General features: G+C 36.9%; 1 protein-coding gene across 3 annotated transcripts in view; it reads left to right on the top strand.

Moving 5' to 3' along the window:
* The first annotated feature begins 1,090 nt into the window (after window positions 1-1,090).
* Window positions 1,091-22,307, top strand: part of cep89 (centrosomal protein 89) — a 73,548-nt gene continuing 52,331 nt past the window's right edge. For 2 of the 3 annotated variants that reach the window (XR_009272263.1, XM_058783351.1), the window contains exons 1-10: window positions 1,091-1,369; window positions 1,593-1,699; window positions 1,914-2,069; window positions 3,960-4,146; window positions 4,436-4,511; window positions 6,603-6,637; window positions 7,432-7,489; window positions 11,900-12,013; window positions 12,885-13,073; window positions 16,163-16,305. Coding sequence is in view for 2 of the 3 variants with exons in the window: in XM_058783351.1 (XP_058639334.1) it covers window positions 1,277-1,369; window positions 1,593-1,699; window positions 1,914-2,069; window positions 3,960-4,146; window positions 4,436-4,511; window positions 6,603-6,637; window positions 7,432-7,489; window positions 11,900-12,013; window positions 12,885-13,073; window positions 16,163-16,305 (1,158 nt within the window). In the remaining variant the exon portion in view is untranslated. The remainder of the gene's footprint in view (window positions 1,370-1,592; window positions 1,700-1,913; window positions 2,070-3,959; window positions 4,147-4,435; window positions 4,512-6,602; window positions 6,638-7,431; window positions 7,490-11,899; window positions 12,014-12,884; window positions 13,074-16,162; window positions 16,306-22,307) is intronic. The other variant, XM_058783352.1, reaches the window with a different exon arrangement.

The following is a 22,307-nucleotide window of genomic DNA, read 5'->3' as shown; positions in this document are numbered from 1 at the left end:
CCATCAAATATATACTGTATATATAGGCCTATATATTTGTAATAATAATGGATATGTTTCACAGCATTGTGAATGTATTTGTATCAATACTATGTCATTTGAAGATTAGACACTAAGTATAGAAGGTTTCACTCCAGCAGGGCTTACTCCACAGTTGGTACACAATAGGATTAATAACTGTTAAACCTCTACTAGATGTGATGCTGACCTCTTTACTATTTTCACTTTACTATTGCAAGATAAATAATAATAGAAACAGCAGTAATAATATAATAGGGAGTAATAGTAAAATATGAGTAAAAAGAAATGTGGAAATGTGGGGCACAGTTCTTGAAAAAAGGTGTGCCCTGTTTGTGATTCATTTCGATCACTTGTAGCATTTTACAATATTATAACATAACATAGCCGATAGTATTCTGCTTTAGTAATGAATGGTGCAGCCTACATTTTAGAGCTAGAATATTAGGTATTGTGTATTTCACAAGCATATTTAATCTGTTATGATTGGATCAGTCAGTGAGGGACATCTGCCACACCAAATCAGTGTAGTGGTTTTGGTACGTTTAGTGTTTTTGGTGAAAATGACATCCAAGGGCCCCATAGATAACTGTATATTTGAGGGGTTAAATGTGAAGTCGTCAAATATTTTTTGGATCAAACTGGTTCATAAATTACAACTACATCAACATAACTCTGTTTAACACTAGGCTGTTTAAAACTGCTCAACATGAAGGTGAACGACCATGTTTTCAAGCAGGCTTTCATTTTGATTAGGCTACTTTGAGAATCTTAACAATGTCACAAAGCCTGCTAGTCTCAGTACACTTTTTTTTTTTTTTTTTTTACTGAAAACGACATAAAATGACCCACAGAAAACAGAAAATCAACAATGCAATGACACATCCTCCTTTATTTTCTCAAGCACCTTGTTTTCCACGTGTACGTGACTTTTTGAGTGGACGAGACGTCCCTCTACTGGAGAACTGCCGCACTCAGATGTGGCGCGACGCCGTTGCTAAGAGGATTAAACCGCAACGCTGATTGGTTGAGCTGCACAAGCGAACCAATAGAAGGAGTTGTTATATTTCAAGGGTTTTCATGGAAAGCGTCTAGTTACGTGAAGTTGAGTTGAAGCTAATAAGATTTCGATGACAAATAATGTCTTTTTATTAAAAAAAATAACCTATAAACTATGTCGGTTTCTCTCTTGAAACATAGCTTTGACACACGATAGTTTCGAAATGAGCAGTCCTGACCGCGGTTTTCATAAATCCTAATGTCAAATCTCTCACCAAAACGAGGAAGTTTGCTGAGGACCATGTCATCCAAATTCAACTTCAGCTTCAGAAGAAGAGAGAAGAAAGAATTTGTAAGTCTTTTATCGCGTAAATATAACAATATTAGTTACATATTGTGGTGAACTAATTTAGCTGCTAAAAGCCTGTGTTACTAAGCAACCCATAAAAAGACACATTAATTCAGACCTCAGTATTTAATTTCTTAGCAGTGGCACTGGATTGCTTTACCGTGTGTGTATCCTGTGATTTAGTTGTGTCGTAAATGTAATCCTGTGTGTTGTTGTGGTTGTTTAGCGGAATATAGCTCATGGCTTGATCCCTGCTGCCACCATTGCCCCCAGACCTGCTGTTCCCCGCACTCCTCCTCCACGAAGCCCCAACCCCTCTCCAGAGAGACCCAGGTATACTCGCATACCATATCCCTATCCATTCATATCACTTTTGTACTCCTCCATCATCTCTCAATGCATTTGTGATCTTGAGAATCTCACTCATCATTTGCCATAATGTTTTTATACAACACTTACAACATAGCTGTTTCAGGATTATTGTTCCAATATCTTTACACTTTTTATTTATCTGTAAACCTTGTAATCTCTCTGATAACTGTCACAGGTCTGCCTTGGCAGCTGCCATATTAACTTCCTCCCTGATGGGCCGTACTGTTGCCATTCCTCCTCCACGCCAAAGATCTTACTCTGAGAGTGATTGTTCACGTGCAGACAGCCAAACTGGCTTTGAGCCGTATGCTGCCACAGCACTTTATGCCAGGTATTATAGTGCATTGTTTCATTGACCTTGACAAGAGATTCCTAACCTTTTTATTTTGTGGGTGGGCCATATTAAATTTGATTGAATGTTCATGGTGAACATGATTAACAGCAATGATTATATGTTGTGATCAGAATGATATTAATGTAAAATTTGTAATACCGACCCTCAAGTCATTCTAAACCCACATGACTTACTTTCTTCAATGAAACACAAAAGATTTCTTTCTAAAATTTTCAATGTATGAAAATGAATAAAGACTCAGAAATGGCGAAAAAGCAACATAAAGATGTTGTAAAAGACTTGTGACTTGTGTTCTGTATTGCAAATCTTCTGAAGGCATACGATAGCTTGTGAAGAACAGACCAATATTTAAGTTATTCACTCGTTATTCTCACCTTGGCGGGTTCATGAGTTTATGAGATAAATAGTGAGATCTTTTCAATGAACCGATCAGTTAAATGTTGGTCTGCCTGTCACACAAAACTATTATATGACTTCAGATGACTTGAAATATAGTGAATAAGTCATATGGACCACTTTTATGATACTTCTTTATTATCATTTCCTGTAATCCTTTTGTTTTTCATGGAGGAGAGAACATTATAATGACACGAACTAATCCTTTAAGTGAGTCTGAAAGCACAATCTTTATTATTACACCAGAATGACTTCTAATCAGGGTAACACAGCAGGTTGCATTGCATGTAAGTGTATAGGCATTGTTGGTTCAGCAGGAGGCAAAGTAGTTTACTTACACATTTAGTCTTAGTCTGATTGCCTCTCCATGATAGGATGTGTTATAGATAGTGGTTTAAACAGCATTAACTGGTCATCACATTTTATGCAATTTAAAGCTGCAGTCCATAAGTTTTGCCTCTTTGTCGCCATCTATGTTTGAAAACCTGGAATTGCAGTTGCTTGCGTGGGGTTGTACTCTGGCACAGCTCCAGCGCGGATGAATCTAATGTTTTGAGGATTATATGTAGCTGTCAGTCACTGCACCGGTGTGGATATTTACTGTACTTCGCAATCACAGATTAGTCTACGTCTTGGAATATATGACCCAAATAAGAAGTTTCACCGGATATTGCCATCTGAACAAGTAACAAGTCTGCCACGTTTGTTCTGACCAACTGAGGAAAAAAGCATTACAATAAATCGCACTACCCTTGGTGATTTAATCTAACTATCAGTTAGTTCATATCACATCAAACCGTGCAAATTATTATTATTGTTATACTTTATTCTCAAATTAACAACATCAGCATTGCGTCACTATGAGTATAGTGTGTATTAGCGTGTAGATTTTAATTTCTGTACAGTTTAATCTAATTGTTTTACCATTCGATTTTCATATTAAGAAATTCTTTTAACCCAAAAAGCAAACTATGCTCCCTTCGAACTGGTTTTCTTTAAAATACAAATCTTGTGTAAACTCAGGCTATCTGTAATCAGAAGCACATTTAAAACTGAAATATAATTTAATTTCATTCACATGTTTCATAAACACATTATCATTTCTGGATTACAATCCGCCATCAAAATGATTCATTTAATTATTCCAGCTGCTGTGAGAAAAGACTATAAACGATCCGCCACCTGTAGGATCCTCACATGCGAGAGCCTAGTAGCCGGGACAACTTCTTTATGTTTACAGACGTGACGTAATGACGCAGTGCCATGCTTGAATTTCCACGAAAACCTACCCGTACCACTCAAATTAGAAAACATTATTATAAGCTAACCGTTGTGAATCGGGCTAAAGTAAGGTGATAGTTTTGAACACTGGCTGGTCATGTACTTGATCAAATATTGATTTCGGATCAATTTTAACCAAAAAAAGTTACTGCAGTAAAATAAAATAATGTATTTGCTCTCTCACCTTAGAGACACCTGGCCAGATTCAGTGACAGGAAGACCCCCTGTGCCTTCCCCAGGACATGATGATGATGATGAAGGTGATGACAGTGATGAGGTGGAGAGAGATGAAGATCATATATATCAGTCCCTTGAGAGACAGAGCAGAGCTGATGACATAAATGTTGTTTACGCCATGCCATTAAAACACAGGAAGGTACAGTCGTGTGTTTGTGTTTGTTTGGTTGTGTCTGTGTGTGGAGTGCTTTGATGCATTTACTAATATTCACCATGAGGTGGAGCTTCTGATTCATTCAAATCCTGCTCTAAATTTTAAACCTAGTCTGAGAGATCATAAAGACCATAAAGAAATAAATAATTAAAAACAGATTCAATAGTTTTCTGGTATCTTGTGCCATTTAACCACCCCCTACCCTGCATTTATGCTCATTATAATATATTATATATATGTGTGTGTTGACTGGCTGAATGAAATTCTCTGTCAGGGCGAGACCAATTCAGACGTTGATGAAGAGACTGAAGACTCTGCATTTGATGTTGTATCTCCCCTACAGACTGAAGGTTAGAAGTAACAAAGACTGTTAAAATAGACTTACAGGTGCTGGTCATATAATTAGAATATCATCAAAAAGTGTATTTATTTCACTAATTCCATTCAAAAAGTGAAACTTGTATATTATATTCATTCATTACACACAGACTGATATATTTCAAATGTTTATTTCTTTTAATTTTGATGATTAGAGCTTACAGCTCATGAAAATCAAAAATCAGTATCTCAAAATATTAGAATATTACTTAAGACCAATACAAAGAAAGGATTTTTAGAAATCTTGGCCAACTGAAAAGTATGAAAATGAAAAGTATGAGCATGTACAGCACTCAATACTTAGTTGGGGCTCCTTTTGCCTGAATTACTGCAGCAATGCGGCGTGGCATGGAGTCGATCAGTCTGTGGCACTGCTCAGGTGTTATGAGAGCCCAGGTTGCTCTGATAGTGGCCTTCAGCTCATCTGCATTGTTGGGTCTGGTGTCTCTCATCTTCCTCTTGACAATACCCCACAGATTCTCTATGGGGTTCAGGTCAGGCGAGTTTGCTGGCCAATCAAGCACAGTAACACTATGGTCATTGAACCAGCTTTTGGTACCTTTGGCAGTGTGGGCAGGTGCCAAGTCCTGCTGGAAAATGAAATCAGCATCTCCATAAAGCTTGTCAACAGAAGGAAGCATGAAGTGCTCTAAAATTTCCTGGTAGATGGCTGCGTTGACTGTGGACTTCAGAAAACACAGTGAACCAACACCAGCAGATGACATGGCAGCGCAAATCATCACAGACTGGAAACTTAACACTGGACTTCAAGCAACATGGATTCTGTACCTCTCCACTCTTCCTTCAGACTCTGGGACCTTGATTTCCAAATGAAATGTAAAATTTACTTTCATCTGAAAAGAGGACTTTGGACCACTGAGCAACAGTCCAGTTCTTTTTCTCCACAGCCCAGTTAAGATGCTTCTGACGTTGTCTCTGGTTCAGAAGTGGCTTGGTAGCCCTTTTCCTGAAGATGTCTGAGCGTGGTGACTCTTGATGCACTGACTCCAGCTTCAGTTCTCTCCTTGTGAAGCTCTCCCAAGTGTTTGAATCGGCTTTGCTTGACTGTATTCTCAAGCTTGCGGTCATCCCTGTTGCTTGTGCACCTTTTCCTACCCAAATTCTTCCTTCCAGTCAACTTTGCATTTAATATGCTTTGATACAGCACTCTGTAAACAGCCACACCTTTCAGTAATGACCTTCTGTGACTTACCCTCTTTGTGGAGGGTGTCAATGTTCGTCTTCTGGATCATTGCCAAGTCAGCAGTCTTCCCCATTATTGTGGTTTCAAAGAACAAGAGATACCCAGAATTTATACTGTAGGGATGGTCATTTATTCAAACTCAAATGTAAATATTCTAATATTTTGAGATACTGATTTTTGACTTTCATGAGCTGTAAGCTCTAATCATCAAAATTAAAAGAAATAAACATTTGAAATATATCAGTCTGTGTGTAATGAATGAATATAATATACAAGTTTCACTTTTTGAATGGAATTAGTGAAATAAATCAACTTTTTGATGATATTCTAATTATATGACCAGCACCTGTATATTTAAAGTCTTTTATGCTCAACAAAGCATATTGAAGTGAAATATTGAAGTTATTGATATTCTGCTTTCTCTTTTAATACATTTTAAAATGTAATTTATCCCTGTGATGGAAAAGCTGAATTTTTAGCACCCATTACTTCAGTCTTCAGTGTCACATGATACTTAAGAAATCAGTCTAAAATGCTGATCTGATGCCGCGATGAATCCATATTCATTTTTTCAGGAGTCCTTTGACGAATAGAAAGTTAAAAAAATAATATTTATTCAAAAGCGTACTGTCACATTTGATCAATTAAATACATCTTTGCTGAATTAAAGTATTCATTTCTATATCCTAATAAAAATCTTGCTGACCTCAAACCTTTGAACAGTGGACAGTGCATGTTCAGTTTTAAATATTAATGTTTCACATCTCACATCTTACTCTCATGACATCTTTTATTGACTTTGAGAGCCCTGGTAATTTTGCAGCTTGATGGCTATAATTAATAAACTTTTGTATTTCAGAGGAAATTGTGGTTCAAGAAGAAGCAGCTAAAACGGTAAGAGAACCTCTCTCTTCACATCAACTGTAATGAGAACCTGGAGTCATTATATTGATTAAGTTAATTCAGGGTTCAAAGCTAATTTTTTAACGCTGCTGTAGGAACGTCAATTATGTTGTGGATTGGTCTGACTCTGGACTAAAGGTCATTCTGCCCCAGGGCTCAACAAATTCTCTAAAGACAGGGGAAAAATGACACTGGCATGAAAGGCTGAGGTTAAAGGACACAAAGGTTGTTATCAGTGAAGGAATGTGAATGAAAATCAGACAAGAAGAAAGAGACAGTGGGAAGGTGTTTAGACTGGGTGGGAACATGAGAGAGAGTTTATTAATAAGCTCAGCTATTTCTGACAAGAAAGACTATCATAACCATTCTGATTCACTATTCAGTATGTGGTTCTCTCGTAGTGATATGACAGCTAATCTATACATTCACACACACACCCCCCAATTAGGCCATGTGAACCTGTGCTCGGTTAATATGCAGACACACGTACGCACATGCACACTGACCAGCCCCTTGCTGTCTCATAACTCTGTGTTGTCAGATCTGAATGCTACCATTCCTGTAGGGGCTTTGAGACCTTTACCAGAGGATCTGTAATCTCATCTCTTAATGAGGAAAATTGCTCATTAGTAGAGATGAACTGCCTCTAATGAGCAAGCACAGTGCACTTTTCACTATTAGATATACTTAGTAATGCAGTCTGCCTTCAGTCTGTTTCAGTCTGTGGTCTTTGATATTCTGCAGTAAGAACCCTTTAATCAGTTAACTTCCCTCTGTCTCCATAGCAGCCATCATCGCTACGACAACCAAGATCGGGCTCTCGTGGGAGCATGGCATCTCCAGGTACTTCCCCTGTCTGCCATACATTATCCATCACAAAAGCTGAACTCCACATGCGCAGTGTCACCTGTGCTAATTTCTAAATCTTTTTATCGGTCAGTGTGAAACGTGCCCCCTTTTTAGGAATCCTCAAGGCTTTGAAAGAAAAGCATCATTTCTGTTTCATTTTGACAGAGAGCAAATTAAGGACAATGTGAACACCTAATTGATGCCAAATTTATTCAGGCACGGCTTTCAACAGACTGGAGACAAATGAAGTAGTTACTGTGTGATACATTTGTGAGAGGCTCATTGAAGTTTCCTGAAGAGAAAAAAAAATACAGAATAAAGCCTCTGCCAGTTTAACAAACGTCTTCTCATTCAGCTCCTCTCACAAACTTATTGTTGTCAGCAATGAGATATGAGAGAGATGAGGCTATAACCATAATGACTATGAGGACAGAGACTGGAATTACCTTAACATTTGTCTTGATATATTCCCTGCTTCTCCTCTTCCTCCACTGCAGTAATTTTGTTTCTTTTTATTGTTAACATAGTGGTGACAGTAGAGTTTTGAAATTGCTTTTAGTTATTTAAAAAAATTTAATTTATACAGTGTATGCTGTGTGCTGTGTTGGCAACATGATTATTAGCCTTGAAAGACATCAACTGTGCATTACACTGCCAAATGCAAGATATGCCAATATTTGTCTTGTTTAAGCAGACAATTATTATTTTTTTGTAAACCACTTAATGGAACTCTTGCTTTTGGCTGAAAAAAGAATACACAATGCTACATGTGTCATGCTGGCATTTGATTATTCCGTGCTTTGACCTATGATGTTCTAATACTAAAAATAATTTACTCAAAAATCAAGTGTTTTTAAACAAGTGGAATTTATTTGAACGACGTGGAACACGTTTTGTGGTGCCGATAACGCTCAGAAGCTGCCTGAATTTAAAATTTAAAATTTACAAATCTGATGGCTCTTCTTGTCCTGTGGCATTATGGGACAACAAAATGTCCACTGTTTGCATACTTAAAGGCATAGTTTACTAAATAAGTAGTTATTTTTTATTCAAAAATAAGTAGTTATTTACTCACCCTGGTGTTATTCTAATGCCGTGCGCTTCTTTTTTGAAGAGAGAGAGATAAAAAAAAAAAAAAAAAAATGTCCGTGTAATGGCAGTAAATAGCAAAAGCTTCAAATGTGATCACAGAATGATCCCATGTGACTCGTGTCATATTTTTCAAACTGAAATGTAATTTATTATTTAAAGAAAATCCTGACCTTGGCCATTGGTCTGCTGTGCACGACATTGCATTCATGAGACTGTATTAGTGCCACAGTTTACTCTGGATTGCTAAGGAAAAGCACACAGGTACACTGTTTTATCAAGATTAGTAAAAACACTACACAAACCACATATGTTACACAGTGTACATGTAATTTTTGTTTTTCTTCAAACCCTATCGTACACCTCCAGAACACTTGGAATATATGGCACAAGTAGCGTAGTAGTATGAGATTTAAAGCCGTTTGCTCTTCACTGCCATTATGTGGATGAGTTCAAGCCTTTTTTTTTACATTTCCGAATATTTTTTTTTTTCATTATCAGAAAAAGAAGGAATGGCATGACTTGTGGGAGTTAAAGGGATAGTTCACCTTCAGTTGACTTCCATAGTATGGAAAAAAACACTATGTAAGTCAGTGGGGACCAACTGCAGGTGAACTATTCCTTTAATGTTACTTTTCATTATTTTACAATACATTGTATTCAATACCCAATATATTTGTGTGTTGCAATACACTGTTTTTTCATATATCGTGGCTTTTATATGAAATTACTAACAGTATAATACTAATATTATTGGAATTAGCAGTGTTTAGTTGCACTCAAGAGTTCAAGCAGACCAGCGTTAGTTTAGCCTAGTGGAAGAGGATTGCAGGATGGATTTACCCTCTGAAATAGAGCATGAAACAGCAGGTCTGGGTAGTTGCTGCAAAGTGATCAGTGGACAACTGCCAAGCTTTTAATGCACCAGCAGAGAACGGCTGTGTCGCCTTTAACAGCAACAGAGACTTCCAGTGAAGGAAGAACTTTGCTGGAGGAGGAGGTGAGGATGACCTTGAGGTATGATCTAAGGCTGAGATGTCAGAAGGGCAGACAAAATCTTGTCTGTGTTTGTAATGTTAGAGACCGTAGACACAGATAGATCAAGGAGAATTAAATCTAGATTAGAAGCAAGGATGATACAGCTCCACTAGGAGTCACAATGTGGGCTTTTCAGCTCCAATTTTAAGCCTTGTGAGAGTCAAGCAAAATGTCTTCAGAAAGAATGTTTGACATGATGTAATATAGTATTTACTGCAGACTGTCTTATAATTCCCACCTTCAGTAAGATCTTAATAATGTACAGGATAGGGTCACTTTTTAGTGAAGAAATAAAAATATTTAGTTGTCATTTACTCAAGTCCCCTCATGTCGTTATGACTTGTGTCACTGCAAAAGAATGTCATTTTTTCATGGCTGTATCAGCATGATTTGTGAATGAATCCTTTCAGTTTCAGTTCACATCAGTTTTGTGAACCAGATCAAGCAAATTATTGAAAACACAACAAAACTATTCATTTAGATTAAATTGCAGACTGATTATCACAACTTCTCTAATGAATGTGCCAAGGACAGCTAGAGTAATTTTTTAGTGAATAACGACAGTCACACAGAGTTGACAAGTAAGACTTCAGAAGACATAAATGGACTGCTGTTATTGTGATAATTTAGGGTGCTTTTGTATCCTTTCTGAAGATCCATCCTTTAAACCAGCATTAAACCCCATTAATTAAAAATTGCATGCATAAAATAACCTGTACATTTTTTTCAAATTTCTCCTTTTGTGCTGAATGAAATAAACAGGGGTTTAGAGCTGCATGAGTGTGTTTTTTTTTTTTTCATGTTTGAATGAATTTCTTAAATAATGGAGTAGTGGTCTGGGATAAGGTAAGCTAAGCTAGCTGAGTGACAAAGAGATTTTGTTCTCTTTGACTCATTGGATGGAAATGTTTTATGTGACATTCCAATTTTGTGCAAACTTTCCGAAGTTAATTTTGCAACTTTGTATGGAAACCCGGCTTATGAGGTTGGTTGCCAGCCATGTGTTTTTTGGCAGACAAATGGATGTGAAAGATTAATGGTATACTATTAAGGAGATGTTGAAGTAAACTGGAGTACTGGAAGGTTTATAGATGTTGCCAAATAATACATCACTGAAAATAATTGAAGCACACTGTCTTCATGAAAGGAGTTGTCTAAGACTGCTTTGAGCTTATTAAAGAGACATTCATTATATCTGTGTTCAATAAATATTTGAATATGGAATATGCATAAGCATTTCCTGACACAAAAATAAAAATGTACACTACAATTCAAAAGTTTTTTTGAAAGAAATTAATGCTATTGTTCATCAAGGATGAGCTAGTCAATGTAAAGACATTTTATTATTGTTAAAAATATTTCAAATAAATGCCGTTCAATTGAAGCTTCTATTCATCAAAGAATTAAGCAGCACAATTTTCAGCACTAATGTCTGCTGAAAACTAATGTGCTATAACAGGAATAAATTACATTTTAAAATATATTAAAATAGAAAACAGTTATTTTAAATTGTAATAATATTTCACAATGTTACTGTTTTTACTGTGTTTTTGATCAAATGAATGCAGTCTTGGTGAGAACAAGATACTTTTTTCAAAAACAATTAAAAAATTTCACCAAACGGTATATAAAGTGTTTTTTTTTTTTTATTTAGATGATGTACTACTATCATTAACAACTCATTTACTCAATCACTTAAAGCCTGGAATACACCACAATTTTTGCCCCAATTTTCCCCTGATTTTACAGTCTGAACAAGTTGACGCTAGTTGAGGAAAGTCGGAGCCAGTCTGCAGATTACAGCTGACAGATTCCACAGAAAATCGTGTATATGATGGTCACAGACTCAGATTTTTTAGCTTCAGACTTTGATTCTATCCAGTCGGAGGATATCAAACATGTTTGATATTTTCAGCCGATTTTAGAACACGTATGTTTTCATTTGTCATGCGTCTCCTAGCAACAAGGCGCACGTTTCTGCGTGAATTTGTTGTGATCGGAACAACTTTAAAGTCTGGTTGTGTATGATCTTCAGTCGCGTAGTGTATGATGCCCAGTTTTCCTTTGTCACTATTTACAAAGTCCCGTAAGTGTATGATGCCTAGTGTTTTAAAAATCTGTTCAGATTTTAAAAGTCGTGTAGTGTATTCCAGGCTTAAATTAACACTCTAATTCTGTTGTACAATTGCTCATTTATTTGCCCAATCAATTTATCATTTGCTACTACCTCACTCACCTCCTCATTTTATAAATGTTTTTTCATATTGTTCTTGTCAGAGCTAAATGATGACTGGAGCGCTCAGTCTCACAGATCAGTGAATACTTCAAAAAGGAAGACCTCACGGATGAAGGAGAGTCCAGTGAGAGGGAAAGAGAGAGGCATCAGTCCAGGTGAGGGGGCATGAACTCTACTCTGTGACCTTTCCAGCTTTTTTGCCTTTCCAATTAATAATTTTGGAGCTAAAATCTCCTTAGTCATGGTAAATTAATTGTAATGCATGGCCCGGAGTGGCTTATTGCTTCATTTAGATGTTCAATAAACAATTAAATGTATTACCGGCTATTTTACAGCTTAGAACCAGACACATCCCACCAGATTTTACTAGATTGTCAGGACAATTCTAGGTAAAGACAAGAGCACAAAAACTATATAAAAGAAACTAATGAACTAGGTCTCATTAACGGTAGTTCTATAAGTTATTATGCTGCTTATTTTCATGAAAATATAGGATCAGACAGAGTATGTATTTTAATCTGTGGTAATGTGATAAGGCTGACATTAAGATCAGACAGACTAATAGAATGAATATATTGAGGAATCTCAACAGACTATACAGCGCCAGACTCATAAATGTGTATTAGGACTAAACAGATGGTCATAAACACGTACTGTTTTACATCAAAAGGAATTAATATAGTCCATCTTAAAAAGAAAATCAGTCTGCTTAGGAAATTACCTTCATGTCAAACCTTTACATAATCTTGGCTTCTCCTTCATTTCTCTTCTGTCACATTTTCATTTGTTTGTGTCCTGCTGTTTTTTTTAAATGCATCTCTGCTGTCCTGTCTTTGCATTTTGTGCTCTTGTTGGTGGTGTGTTATGTGGTGCTGTTGCTGTGTTCTGTTTTCTGTTTTGTCATATACTGTTAAAAAATTCTCTTTTCATATTTGTGTGTAATATATTTGCTTTTCTGTGCTGTGGTTTTTATTCTGTGTGTGGCTGTGCTGTGTTTTGCCCTGCCCTGTGTGCTGTGTGGTGCAGAGGCCAGTGAAGTGTTGCGCAGTACGCTAGAGTTGCAGCAAGCACTTGTAAAGGAGCTGAGGGAGCAGACTCAAATTCTGGCCCAGGAGAAAGAGACGCTGGAGAAGAGATGTTTACAACAGAGTCAGCACATAGAGCATCTCCGGCAGGAGCTCTGCCACTCTCACACAGAGAGAGGAAACTCCACAGGTGCCTCCTCACTTGCTGCTATACATCCCACAGTGCTAACAGAGCCTTTGGATTATACTTGTATGGACTATTTTAATTATGCTTTTATACAATTTTAATGGTAGTTTTGTGTCCTTTTGGAAGCTTGAATGTACCAGTCGAACACTGACTTGCACAGTCTTCATAAATGGTCCTTTTTAAGGGAAAAAAATACATAAAGGTTTTGAAATAGCATGAGGAGGAGTAAACAATGACAGAATTTTCATTTTTGGGTGACCTATGCCTTTAAGCAACGCACTGTGGAAAAAAATCTACATTTCAAATAGGCATAATTTTCAACATATGCCTACTTCATTTCAAGCAGTGTTTTGCACAGTAATTTTTGACAACTGAACTGTAAAGTCAATTAAACAACCCATTTTAATGAGGCTTTTTTCATACTCAGTGGCCTCTTTATTAGGTACCTTCTAATTCTGGGTAGGATCTCTAGAACAGCAGTTTTTATGGTTCCCATATGATAGCATTACACAGCTGCACATTCAGGTATATTTTACAGCATTTTTGTGTGAAAAACTGTTGTGCACAAAAATCAGGTCAGCAGTTTCTGGGATACTGAATCCACTCCAGCAGTGACCAACAATCATTCCACAGTCAAATTCACTTAGATCACATTTCTTCCCTGATCTGTGATTGGGTTTGAACAAACATTGAAACTTTTAAAAAGCCTGCATGCTGTGATTGCTGATAAGTTATTTGCATTAACCAGCAGGTGTACACTTGTACCACATCTTTAAAACTGTTTAGCATCGATTCATTATTCATTTGACATTTTTTTCATTGACCTTTCATACTTAGATTTTATTATTTTACCGATGTCCCAAACTCAGACTTTTTATGTTAAAATATGAAAAACCATCAAAAATTATTAATATGGCATCCTGAAGAAGGCCTTCCTCTAAACGTGAGTGCATTCATGGGTCTATTATAAGTCAGCTGCTTGAATAGTTTTTTTTTTTTTTTTTTTTTTTTACAATTTTTATGCTGCATCCTAATGATTCCATTTTAATGTTTGCACAACTGTCTTTCAGTTGTGGCATCATTCCCATCACAACTGACCATTTATCCCCTGGTAACATTTTTCCAAAAAATAGTCTACCTGGTTACCAAGGAGATAACCGTATCAGTGAAGAGATGATTAATGAGACATGTGATGTGTGTGGAAAGCAAAATAAAATCAGGAGAAATATCACTTCTGAACATAATACAACCCGAATTCCAGAAATGTTGGGACGTTTTTTTAAATTTGAACAAAATGAAAACTAAAAGACTTTCAAATCACATGAGCCAATATTTTATTCACAATAGAACATAAATAACATAACATAAATGTGTAAACTGAGAAATGTACACACTTATTCACTAAATGAGCTCATTTCAAATTTGATGCCTACTACAGGTCTCAAAAAAGTTGGCACAGGAGCAACAAAGGGCTGAAAAAGCAAGAAATTTTGAAAAGATTCAACTGGGAGAACATCTATCAACTAATTAAGCTAATTAACATCAGGTCTGGAACATAATTAGCTATATCTCATCATCTACAGTGCATAACATCATCAAAAGATTCAGAGAAACTGGAGAAATCTCTGTGCGTAAGGGACAAGGCCGAAGACCTTTGTTGGATGCCCGTGGTCTTCGGGCCCTCAGACGACACTGCATCACTCATCGGCAAGATTCTGTCATTGACATTAGTAAATGGGCCCAGGAATACTTCCAGAAACCACTGTCGGTAAACACAATCCTCCGTGCCATCTGCAGATGCCATCTAAAGCTCTTATCATGCAAAAAGTAACCCATATATGAACATGGTCCAGAAGCGCCGTCGTGTTCTGTGAGCCAAGGCTCATTTAAAATGTACTGTTTCAAAGTGGAAAAGTGTTCTATGGTCAGACGAGTCCAAATTTGACATTCTTGTTGAAATCACGGACGCCGCGTCCTCCAGGCTAAAGAGAAGTGAGACCTTCCAGCGTGTTATAAGCGTTCAGTTCAAAAGCCAGCATCTCTGATGGTATGGGGGTGCATAAGTGCGTATGGTATGGGCAGCTTGCATGTTTTGGAAGGCACTATGAATGCTGAAATGTATATAAAGGTTTTAGAGCAACATATGCTCCCCTCCAGATGACGTCTATTTCAGGGAAGGCCTTGTGTATTTCAGCAAGACAATGCAAAACCACATACTGCAGCTATTACAAATGCATGGCTTCATAGTAGAAGAGTCCGGGTACTGAATTGGCCTGTCTTCAGTCCAGATCTTTCACATATAGAGAACATTTGGCACATCATTAAATGAAAAACACGTCAAAGACGACCACAAACTCTTTAGCAGCTGGAAACCTATATCAGGCAAGAATGGCACCAAATTCCAACACCAAACTCCAGAAACTCATAACCTCGATGCCCAGACGTCTTCAAACTGTTTTGAAAAGAAGAGGAGATGCTACACCATGGTAAACATGCCCCCGTCACAACTATTTTGAGACCTGTAGCATGCATCAAATTTGAAATAAGCTAATTTTGTGCATAAAATTGTAAAATTTCACAATTTAAACATTTATGTTATCTATGTTCTATTGTGAATAAAAAATTGGCTCATGTGATTTGAAAGTCTTTTAGTTTTCATTTTATTCAAATTTTAAAAAACGTCCCAACATTTCCAGAATTCGGGTTGTATGTAAAATAATAATAATATTAATAATAATTATAAAAAAAATTATATTGTAGCTAATGAATTTAGCCTTAAGGCAAATTAGTCTTAGGATATAATTTCCAACACAAAATGAATGGTGATTTTGAGGTGTGCCAGAAATTATGCTTGATCATGTCTGTTCAGGTGAGGAAAAACTATTTATAGAATACTCCCATGATACATGTACATACATTTCTAAAAGTCTAGAAGACCCAAAGTGCCCATAATAGAAGGAACAACCATATATGTATATATTTCTGGGTGGGAGTTCTTGCCTGAGGGTTTTTTTTTTTTTTTGCTGGATTACTTGTGTGTGGTTTTGCATAAATCAGCTCTGATCTAACTATGTGCAGTTGTGTGTGTATAGGTGAGAGCTCTGAGTTACAGAATCTGAGGCAGCAGGCTCAAGAGCTGGTGGATGAGAACGATGGGCTGAAGATGACAGTTCACCGTCTCAATGTGGAGCTCAGCAGATACCAGGCCAGATTCCGACCACTCACCAAGGACGAGGTAAAATAGCCCACTATACACCATTTTCAGAGACAGGTTTAAAAGCATTTTAAAGACAGGTCTATAGGCTCAAACCCAGCACTACATTAAAAGAGTCAAGGAGTTTTGAAATGTTATACTTTTCAAAAAGTTACAGTGAACATTCCCTCCCCTCAACTATACATAAATATCAATGTATATGTAATGAATGGAGAATCTGAATTTTCTATCTTTGCGTAAGTTCTCAGAGTTATTCTTTATGAAGAGGAGAGAGCTATGATTCTACAATGCACTTTTAAGTGCTTGCAAAACAATATGTGTGGTGTTTTCACGTACTGTGGAAAGAAACATGCCACACAGACCTTTAATTAAAATTCTGGAGATGATTCTCTGAAATGATAAATGTTTGAGTTCATGTACGGGACACTATATCTGCAGTCTCGCTTGCCTTATCCTCTGTTTTGATGGGAGAGATCGGAGCTCTGTGATAACTGAAGTTAATTGCTGCATATCTGCATAGACTGATTCTGGAGGGCCGCTGGAAACTAAAGTTCCATTTTCTTCATAACTGATGAAAAAGGAATCAGCTCTCAGAATTTTAGTAGTGTCTGACACTGTCTCCTTTCAGTCTTGCAGGGTGTGATTATCTGACACCACAGTAATGATATGCAGCACTTCCTTTCATCTCCCACTTCCTGTTTAATGCAGAGATGATAGTTTGCAGGGTATTATAATTTCAAAGGAGCATTAACCAGCGAGAGGTTGAGATCAGATCTGTGTGTGTGCGCATGGAATCAGAGATTGTTTCTGCTTTGCTTGTCTAAGCCTTATGAACGCATTAATCTTCTAGCGCCTCTGAGATGGTGGGCAGTTGAGACACGTCCAAAAACTATGTAGACCTTTATTTAACCGTATCATTATTAACGCATTGTTGACAATGTTATTTAATATGCTGGGATTTGCAAGTAGGAGCATAATATTGGAAAGAGCCCTGTAACTAAACAGCTGAGTTGTTGTAAGTTTTATGAGCCTTTATGCAGTGAATAATAAGTGGAAAGCACTCAGAGGTATTGTGTAACTGAGCTTCTTTAAGAAAGCCTCAGAAGAGTTTGACAGCCCGAAAGCACCATGACCTCTATGCCGTCCATCTTTGAAGGATCAAAGATCTCAGATTTGTTCCACTGGTGTCATTTTATTAAGGAGGAAGGACCGGATTAAGCTTATTTCATATTGATGAGGGCTGTCTGAACTTTGAGCCTGTCTGGCTCGCTGGTTCACTGAGAGAATGGCTCTACTGATTGCTCAGATACTTCAGTGTAATATTTTAATCTGCTTTTCATTCATCTGTACAGTATTCGAATGCCTGACATGCTCCTCAATTAAAGATGAGCTTAGGGCTAACAGTCCCTAACCACAATGAATTAGAGATCTGCTGATCACAGAACTGAAGCTCTTTCTTAAATATTGCAACTCCCATTTTCACCTCTCAGGAGGTTTCGGTTAATATTTTAAATGTAAAAAATGATCATATCAGTCCTGTTCATTTAGTGCGATTGAACATTAAACTGTCCTCGACTCTTGAACTCTGGTTGTTAAAAGACTGACTTTAATTTGAGTACTGGTGTGTGGTTGGGCAGATGTGAGCGGATGAGGAGAGAGGAGACAATCAGCAGGCTAAATATACTCTGTCACTTTAGTTTCAGGTCAGTAGCCTGGATCCCACTCTCTCTTCTGCTCTTTCTCTCCCGCTGCCCCTCCTTCCATCTCAGCAGGAATGAAATTTAAGGAAATTTGGTCAGTTGTCACATGGGCTTTAGTTAAAGAAGACACAGACACATGCTGCACTTCTGAAACTAGGCTCTGTGTTTTCTTCTCACTCCATCCACCAGCCTTTGCTTTTTACAGTACTGTTGATTGCTTCCCTTTCTAGCCTTAAGTGGATCAGTGTAACGCTGAATGTGTCTGAACACTCTGTTGAGGGAGCGGGCCGCAGGAAGCGTGTACTGGAGGGCTACTGGAGTGATTAGGGAGGTGGCTGGCAACACTGCTGCAATGTGATTGAGTCATTAAGTCTGGGGACTCTCAGCAGTGTTACTTTTACTCTAATTAGAGATAAAAAGTACATTGCACCCAGGATCACACAGCACTTTGCAAATAAATTTATTTTAGGGTAAGTAGCATTTTAAAAACTGCATAAAGAATGACTTTTTTCTAATGATTTGGTAACACTTTACAATAAGATTCATTAGTTAAACATTAGTTAATGTATTAACTAACATGAACTAACCATGAGCAATACATTTGTTAATGTATTTACTAATCTTCGCTAACGTTAGTTAATAAAAATACAGATGTTCATTGTTAGTTCATGTTAGTTCACAGTGCATTACCTAATGTTAACAAGATTTTAATTAATTATTAAATGTTGAAATTAACATTAACAAAGATTAATAAACGCTGTATAAGTGCAGTTCATTATTAGTTCATGTTAACTAATGTAGTTAACTAATGAACCTTATTGTAAAGTGTTACCAATGATTTTACAATTTAATTGTAACAAAGTTTAATATATAGTCTATCACCTGCTATGAAATGGTTTATGCATTATGCTTTTGTAACAGTATGTATTAGCAATTTGAAACTAGCCCCCCTGCTCCATTCATTATTAACACAATTATACAGTATCTCACAAAAGTGAGTACACCCCTCACATTTCAGCAACAATTTTAGTATATCTTCTCAAGGGACAATACTACTCAAATGAAACTTGGATATATTTTAGAGTAGTCAATGTGCAACTTGTATAGCAGTGCAAATTTACTGTCCTCTAAATAGAACTATAAATATAAGCATATAGCCATTATTGTCTAAATAACTGGCAAAAAAAATGAGTACACCCTAAGTGAACATGTCAAAACTGTGTCCAAAGTGTCAATATTTTGTAGGGGCATCATTGTTATCTAGCACTGCCTTAATCCTCCTGGTCATGGAGTTCACCAGAGCTGCGCAGGTTGTTGCTGGGATCCTCTTCCACTCCTCTATAATGACATCATGTTAGACACACGGTGAATGCCCCACATGTGCTCCATAGGGTTCAGGTCTGGAGACATACTTAGCTACTCCATCACCTTCACCTTCAGCTTCATCAGCAAGGCAGTTGTCATCTTGGCGGTGTGTTTGGGGTCGTTATTATGTTGGAAAACTTCCGTTCAGCCCAGTTTCTGAAGGGAGGGCATCATATTCTGCTTCAGAATGTCACAGTACGTGTTGGGATCCATGTTTCCCTCAATAAACCACAGCTCCCCAGTACCAGCAGCACTCATGCAGCCCCAGACCATGAAGCTAACACCATGCTTGACTGTAGGCAAGACACAATTTTCTTGGTACTCCTCACCAAGGTATCGCTACACATGCTGGACACCATCTGAGCCAAACAAGTTTACCTTAGACTCATCAGACCACAGGACATGGTTTCAGTAATTCATGCTCTTAGCCAGGTTGTCTTCAGCAAACTGTTTGCAGGCTTTTTGTGAGCCAGCTTCAGAAGCGGCTTCCTTCTGGGACGACGGCCATGCAAACCGACTTGTTGCAGTATGCGGCGTATGGTCTGAGCACTGATAAGTTGACCTTCCGCTTCTGCAACCTCTAAAGCAATGCTGGCAGCACTCATGCATCTGTTTTTCGAAGCCAGCTTCTGCACCTGAAGCACAGCACAAGGATCTAACATCTTTGATCGACCCTTGCGAGGCCTGTTCCGAGTGAAACCCGTCTTGGAAAACCTCTGTATGCCACTGGCCACTGTACTGTAACTCAGCTTTAGGTTGTTACTGATCTTCTTATAGCCTCAACCATCTTTGTGGAGAGCAACAATTCTAATTCTCAAATCTTCAGAGAGTTCTTTCCCATGAGTTGCCATGTTGAACATCCAGTGGTCAGTATGAGAGAATTGTACTCAAATCACCAAATTTCAACTGCTCTAAAACAAGATACACAAATTTGTATGGTCCTGTCAAGCAGACAAAAACATGAACATGATGAATAGGACATGTGGCTTTGCATGGTTAAACGACGTATAGCTGTTATCACTTAGGGTGTACTCACTTTTGTTGCCAGCTTATTTGACAATAATGGCTGTATGTTGAGTTATTTTCAGAGGACAGTAAATCTTTACTGCTATACAAGTTGCACATTGACTACTCTAAAATATATCCAAGTTTCATTTCTATAGAATTGTCCCTTGAGAAGATATACAAAAATGGTCGCCGAAATGTAAGGGGTGTACTCACCTTTGTGATATACTGTAGATCACACAATTATAGATTTAGAAAATGATCCAACTAAGCATTGTGATTGCAAACCCACAGGCAGCCTTTTAAAAATATCTCTCTAAAATATATATTTTTTTTCTGAAATCCAATACATAATCTGTTCAGACCTCAACTGAATCCATTCCATGAAAACAACATTTGACGTAACACATGAGGAAAGCTGTCTCATAAGGGCATGTTAACGTACATTTAATTTAACATGTAAAAATGCAAAAAAAGAAATCCATTCTATTACTAAGCATATTCAATAAAAGATGTGTTGTTTCTTGATTTTCTAGTGTCACCAAACAGAATTTTTTTTGCAAAAAATACAGTTTCTACAACACTCTTCTAGGTGTGTGTTTTCCAATATCATTGTTAGCCAACAAGTTCTATCATAACCAACCATAGTTCTAATTGAGAACCGTGACATAAGAGGGATCCTGCGATTTAATCAAACATAAGAATATAGGAAAACAATGGAGAAGAAAAATAGCAAAGTCGTCCTCCGATACCATGTACATTATTTACAACAGTAATCTAACATTAAATTGATCTTGAGGCAATTAATTAGCAGAAGTTATTGCTCCATCACCTGCATGATGTCGTTAATGACAGTTGTTGAACCAATGCAGTTGAAGTGACAGATATGCCAATGAAGTTACTATGGTTTCAGGAAACAGTTGTGACTAGCTAGTTAATTTCTCTAATGCATCATACTATTGTAGTTAAGCTCCAAGTTACATTGAAGTTCAGGAAATGCACCCACAAAGTCTGTCTGTAACTTGCCGTCTACCCCGTTGTATTGTAAATTGACATAGAAGTCATTCCCAATTATGATTTTGTATGTATCAGAGAGGTCACTCACCTATATCAAACCTCTTTAACCCTTGTGCGTTCTTCGGGGTCTTTTTGACCCGCAAATGAAGTTTGCTAAATTTAAAAAAAATGTTCTCTTTTTTCCAAATGGCATGAGACTTTGTACCGGTCGTCAACACTTTCTAGATCTACAAATAAAAAATAAAATTGGAATGATTTCTTGATTTTATGTTAGTGTGAAAAAAAAAAAGTTACACTTATGGTCTTTGGGGTCTCTAGAGACCCCAGGCAACAAAATGTAATTTTTTAACAAAATATATATTTTTTTAAAACAAATGTAATTTTACTCTGTTTATTAATGTTTTTACTCCACATTTGTGTAGTTTTTGGAAGACTTATGATATATTTTAAATTTATATAAATAAATTAAAATACATTTTATATAGGTTTTTATACAAAAACAGCTTTTATGTAAAATTCACTTCATAAAAGACCCACATTTCTAACTTTCATTCATGGGGATAACATGGATCATTTGACATGGTTTAGTGTAAAATTTTTGCCCATATTTTGAAATTACAGTTTCAAAAGTAAAAATTATCATTTTACCACTAGATGGCTGCAGAGCTCCACTATTTACTATTTGCTATTTGACCAACTGAAAGATATCTTTTCACAAGTTTTTTTCAGTTGGATTCATATCTACATAATGTGAAATCACAATTATAACAATAAAAATGATTTTTGTCAAAGTTTTGCATTTTAGAACTGAAAAATCAAATTTTCAATAATGTTACATTATGATTTGAATCAAACCTCAACAAGATGTTACAAAGAGAAAGGTTGGAGTCTTTAGAGTTTATCATTTATTTAAATCATCTGTTTTTCATATAATTT

This window comes from Onychostoma macrolepis, chromosome 07, assembly GCF_012432095.1.
Source record: "Onychostoma macrolepis isolate SWU-2019 chromosome 07, ASM1243209v1, whole genome shotgun sequence".
Lineage (NCBI taxonomy): Eukaryota > Metazoa > Chordata > Actinopteri > Cypriniformes > Cyprinidae > Onychostoma > Onychostoma macrolepis.
Note: the sequence above shows the minus strand (reverse complement) of the source record. Positions and strands in the feature narration are given on the sequence as shown.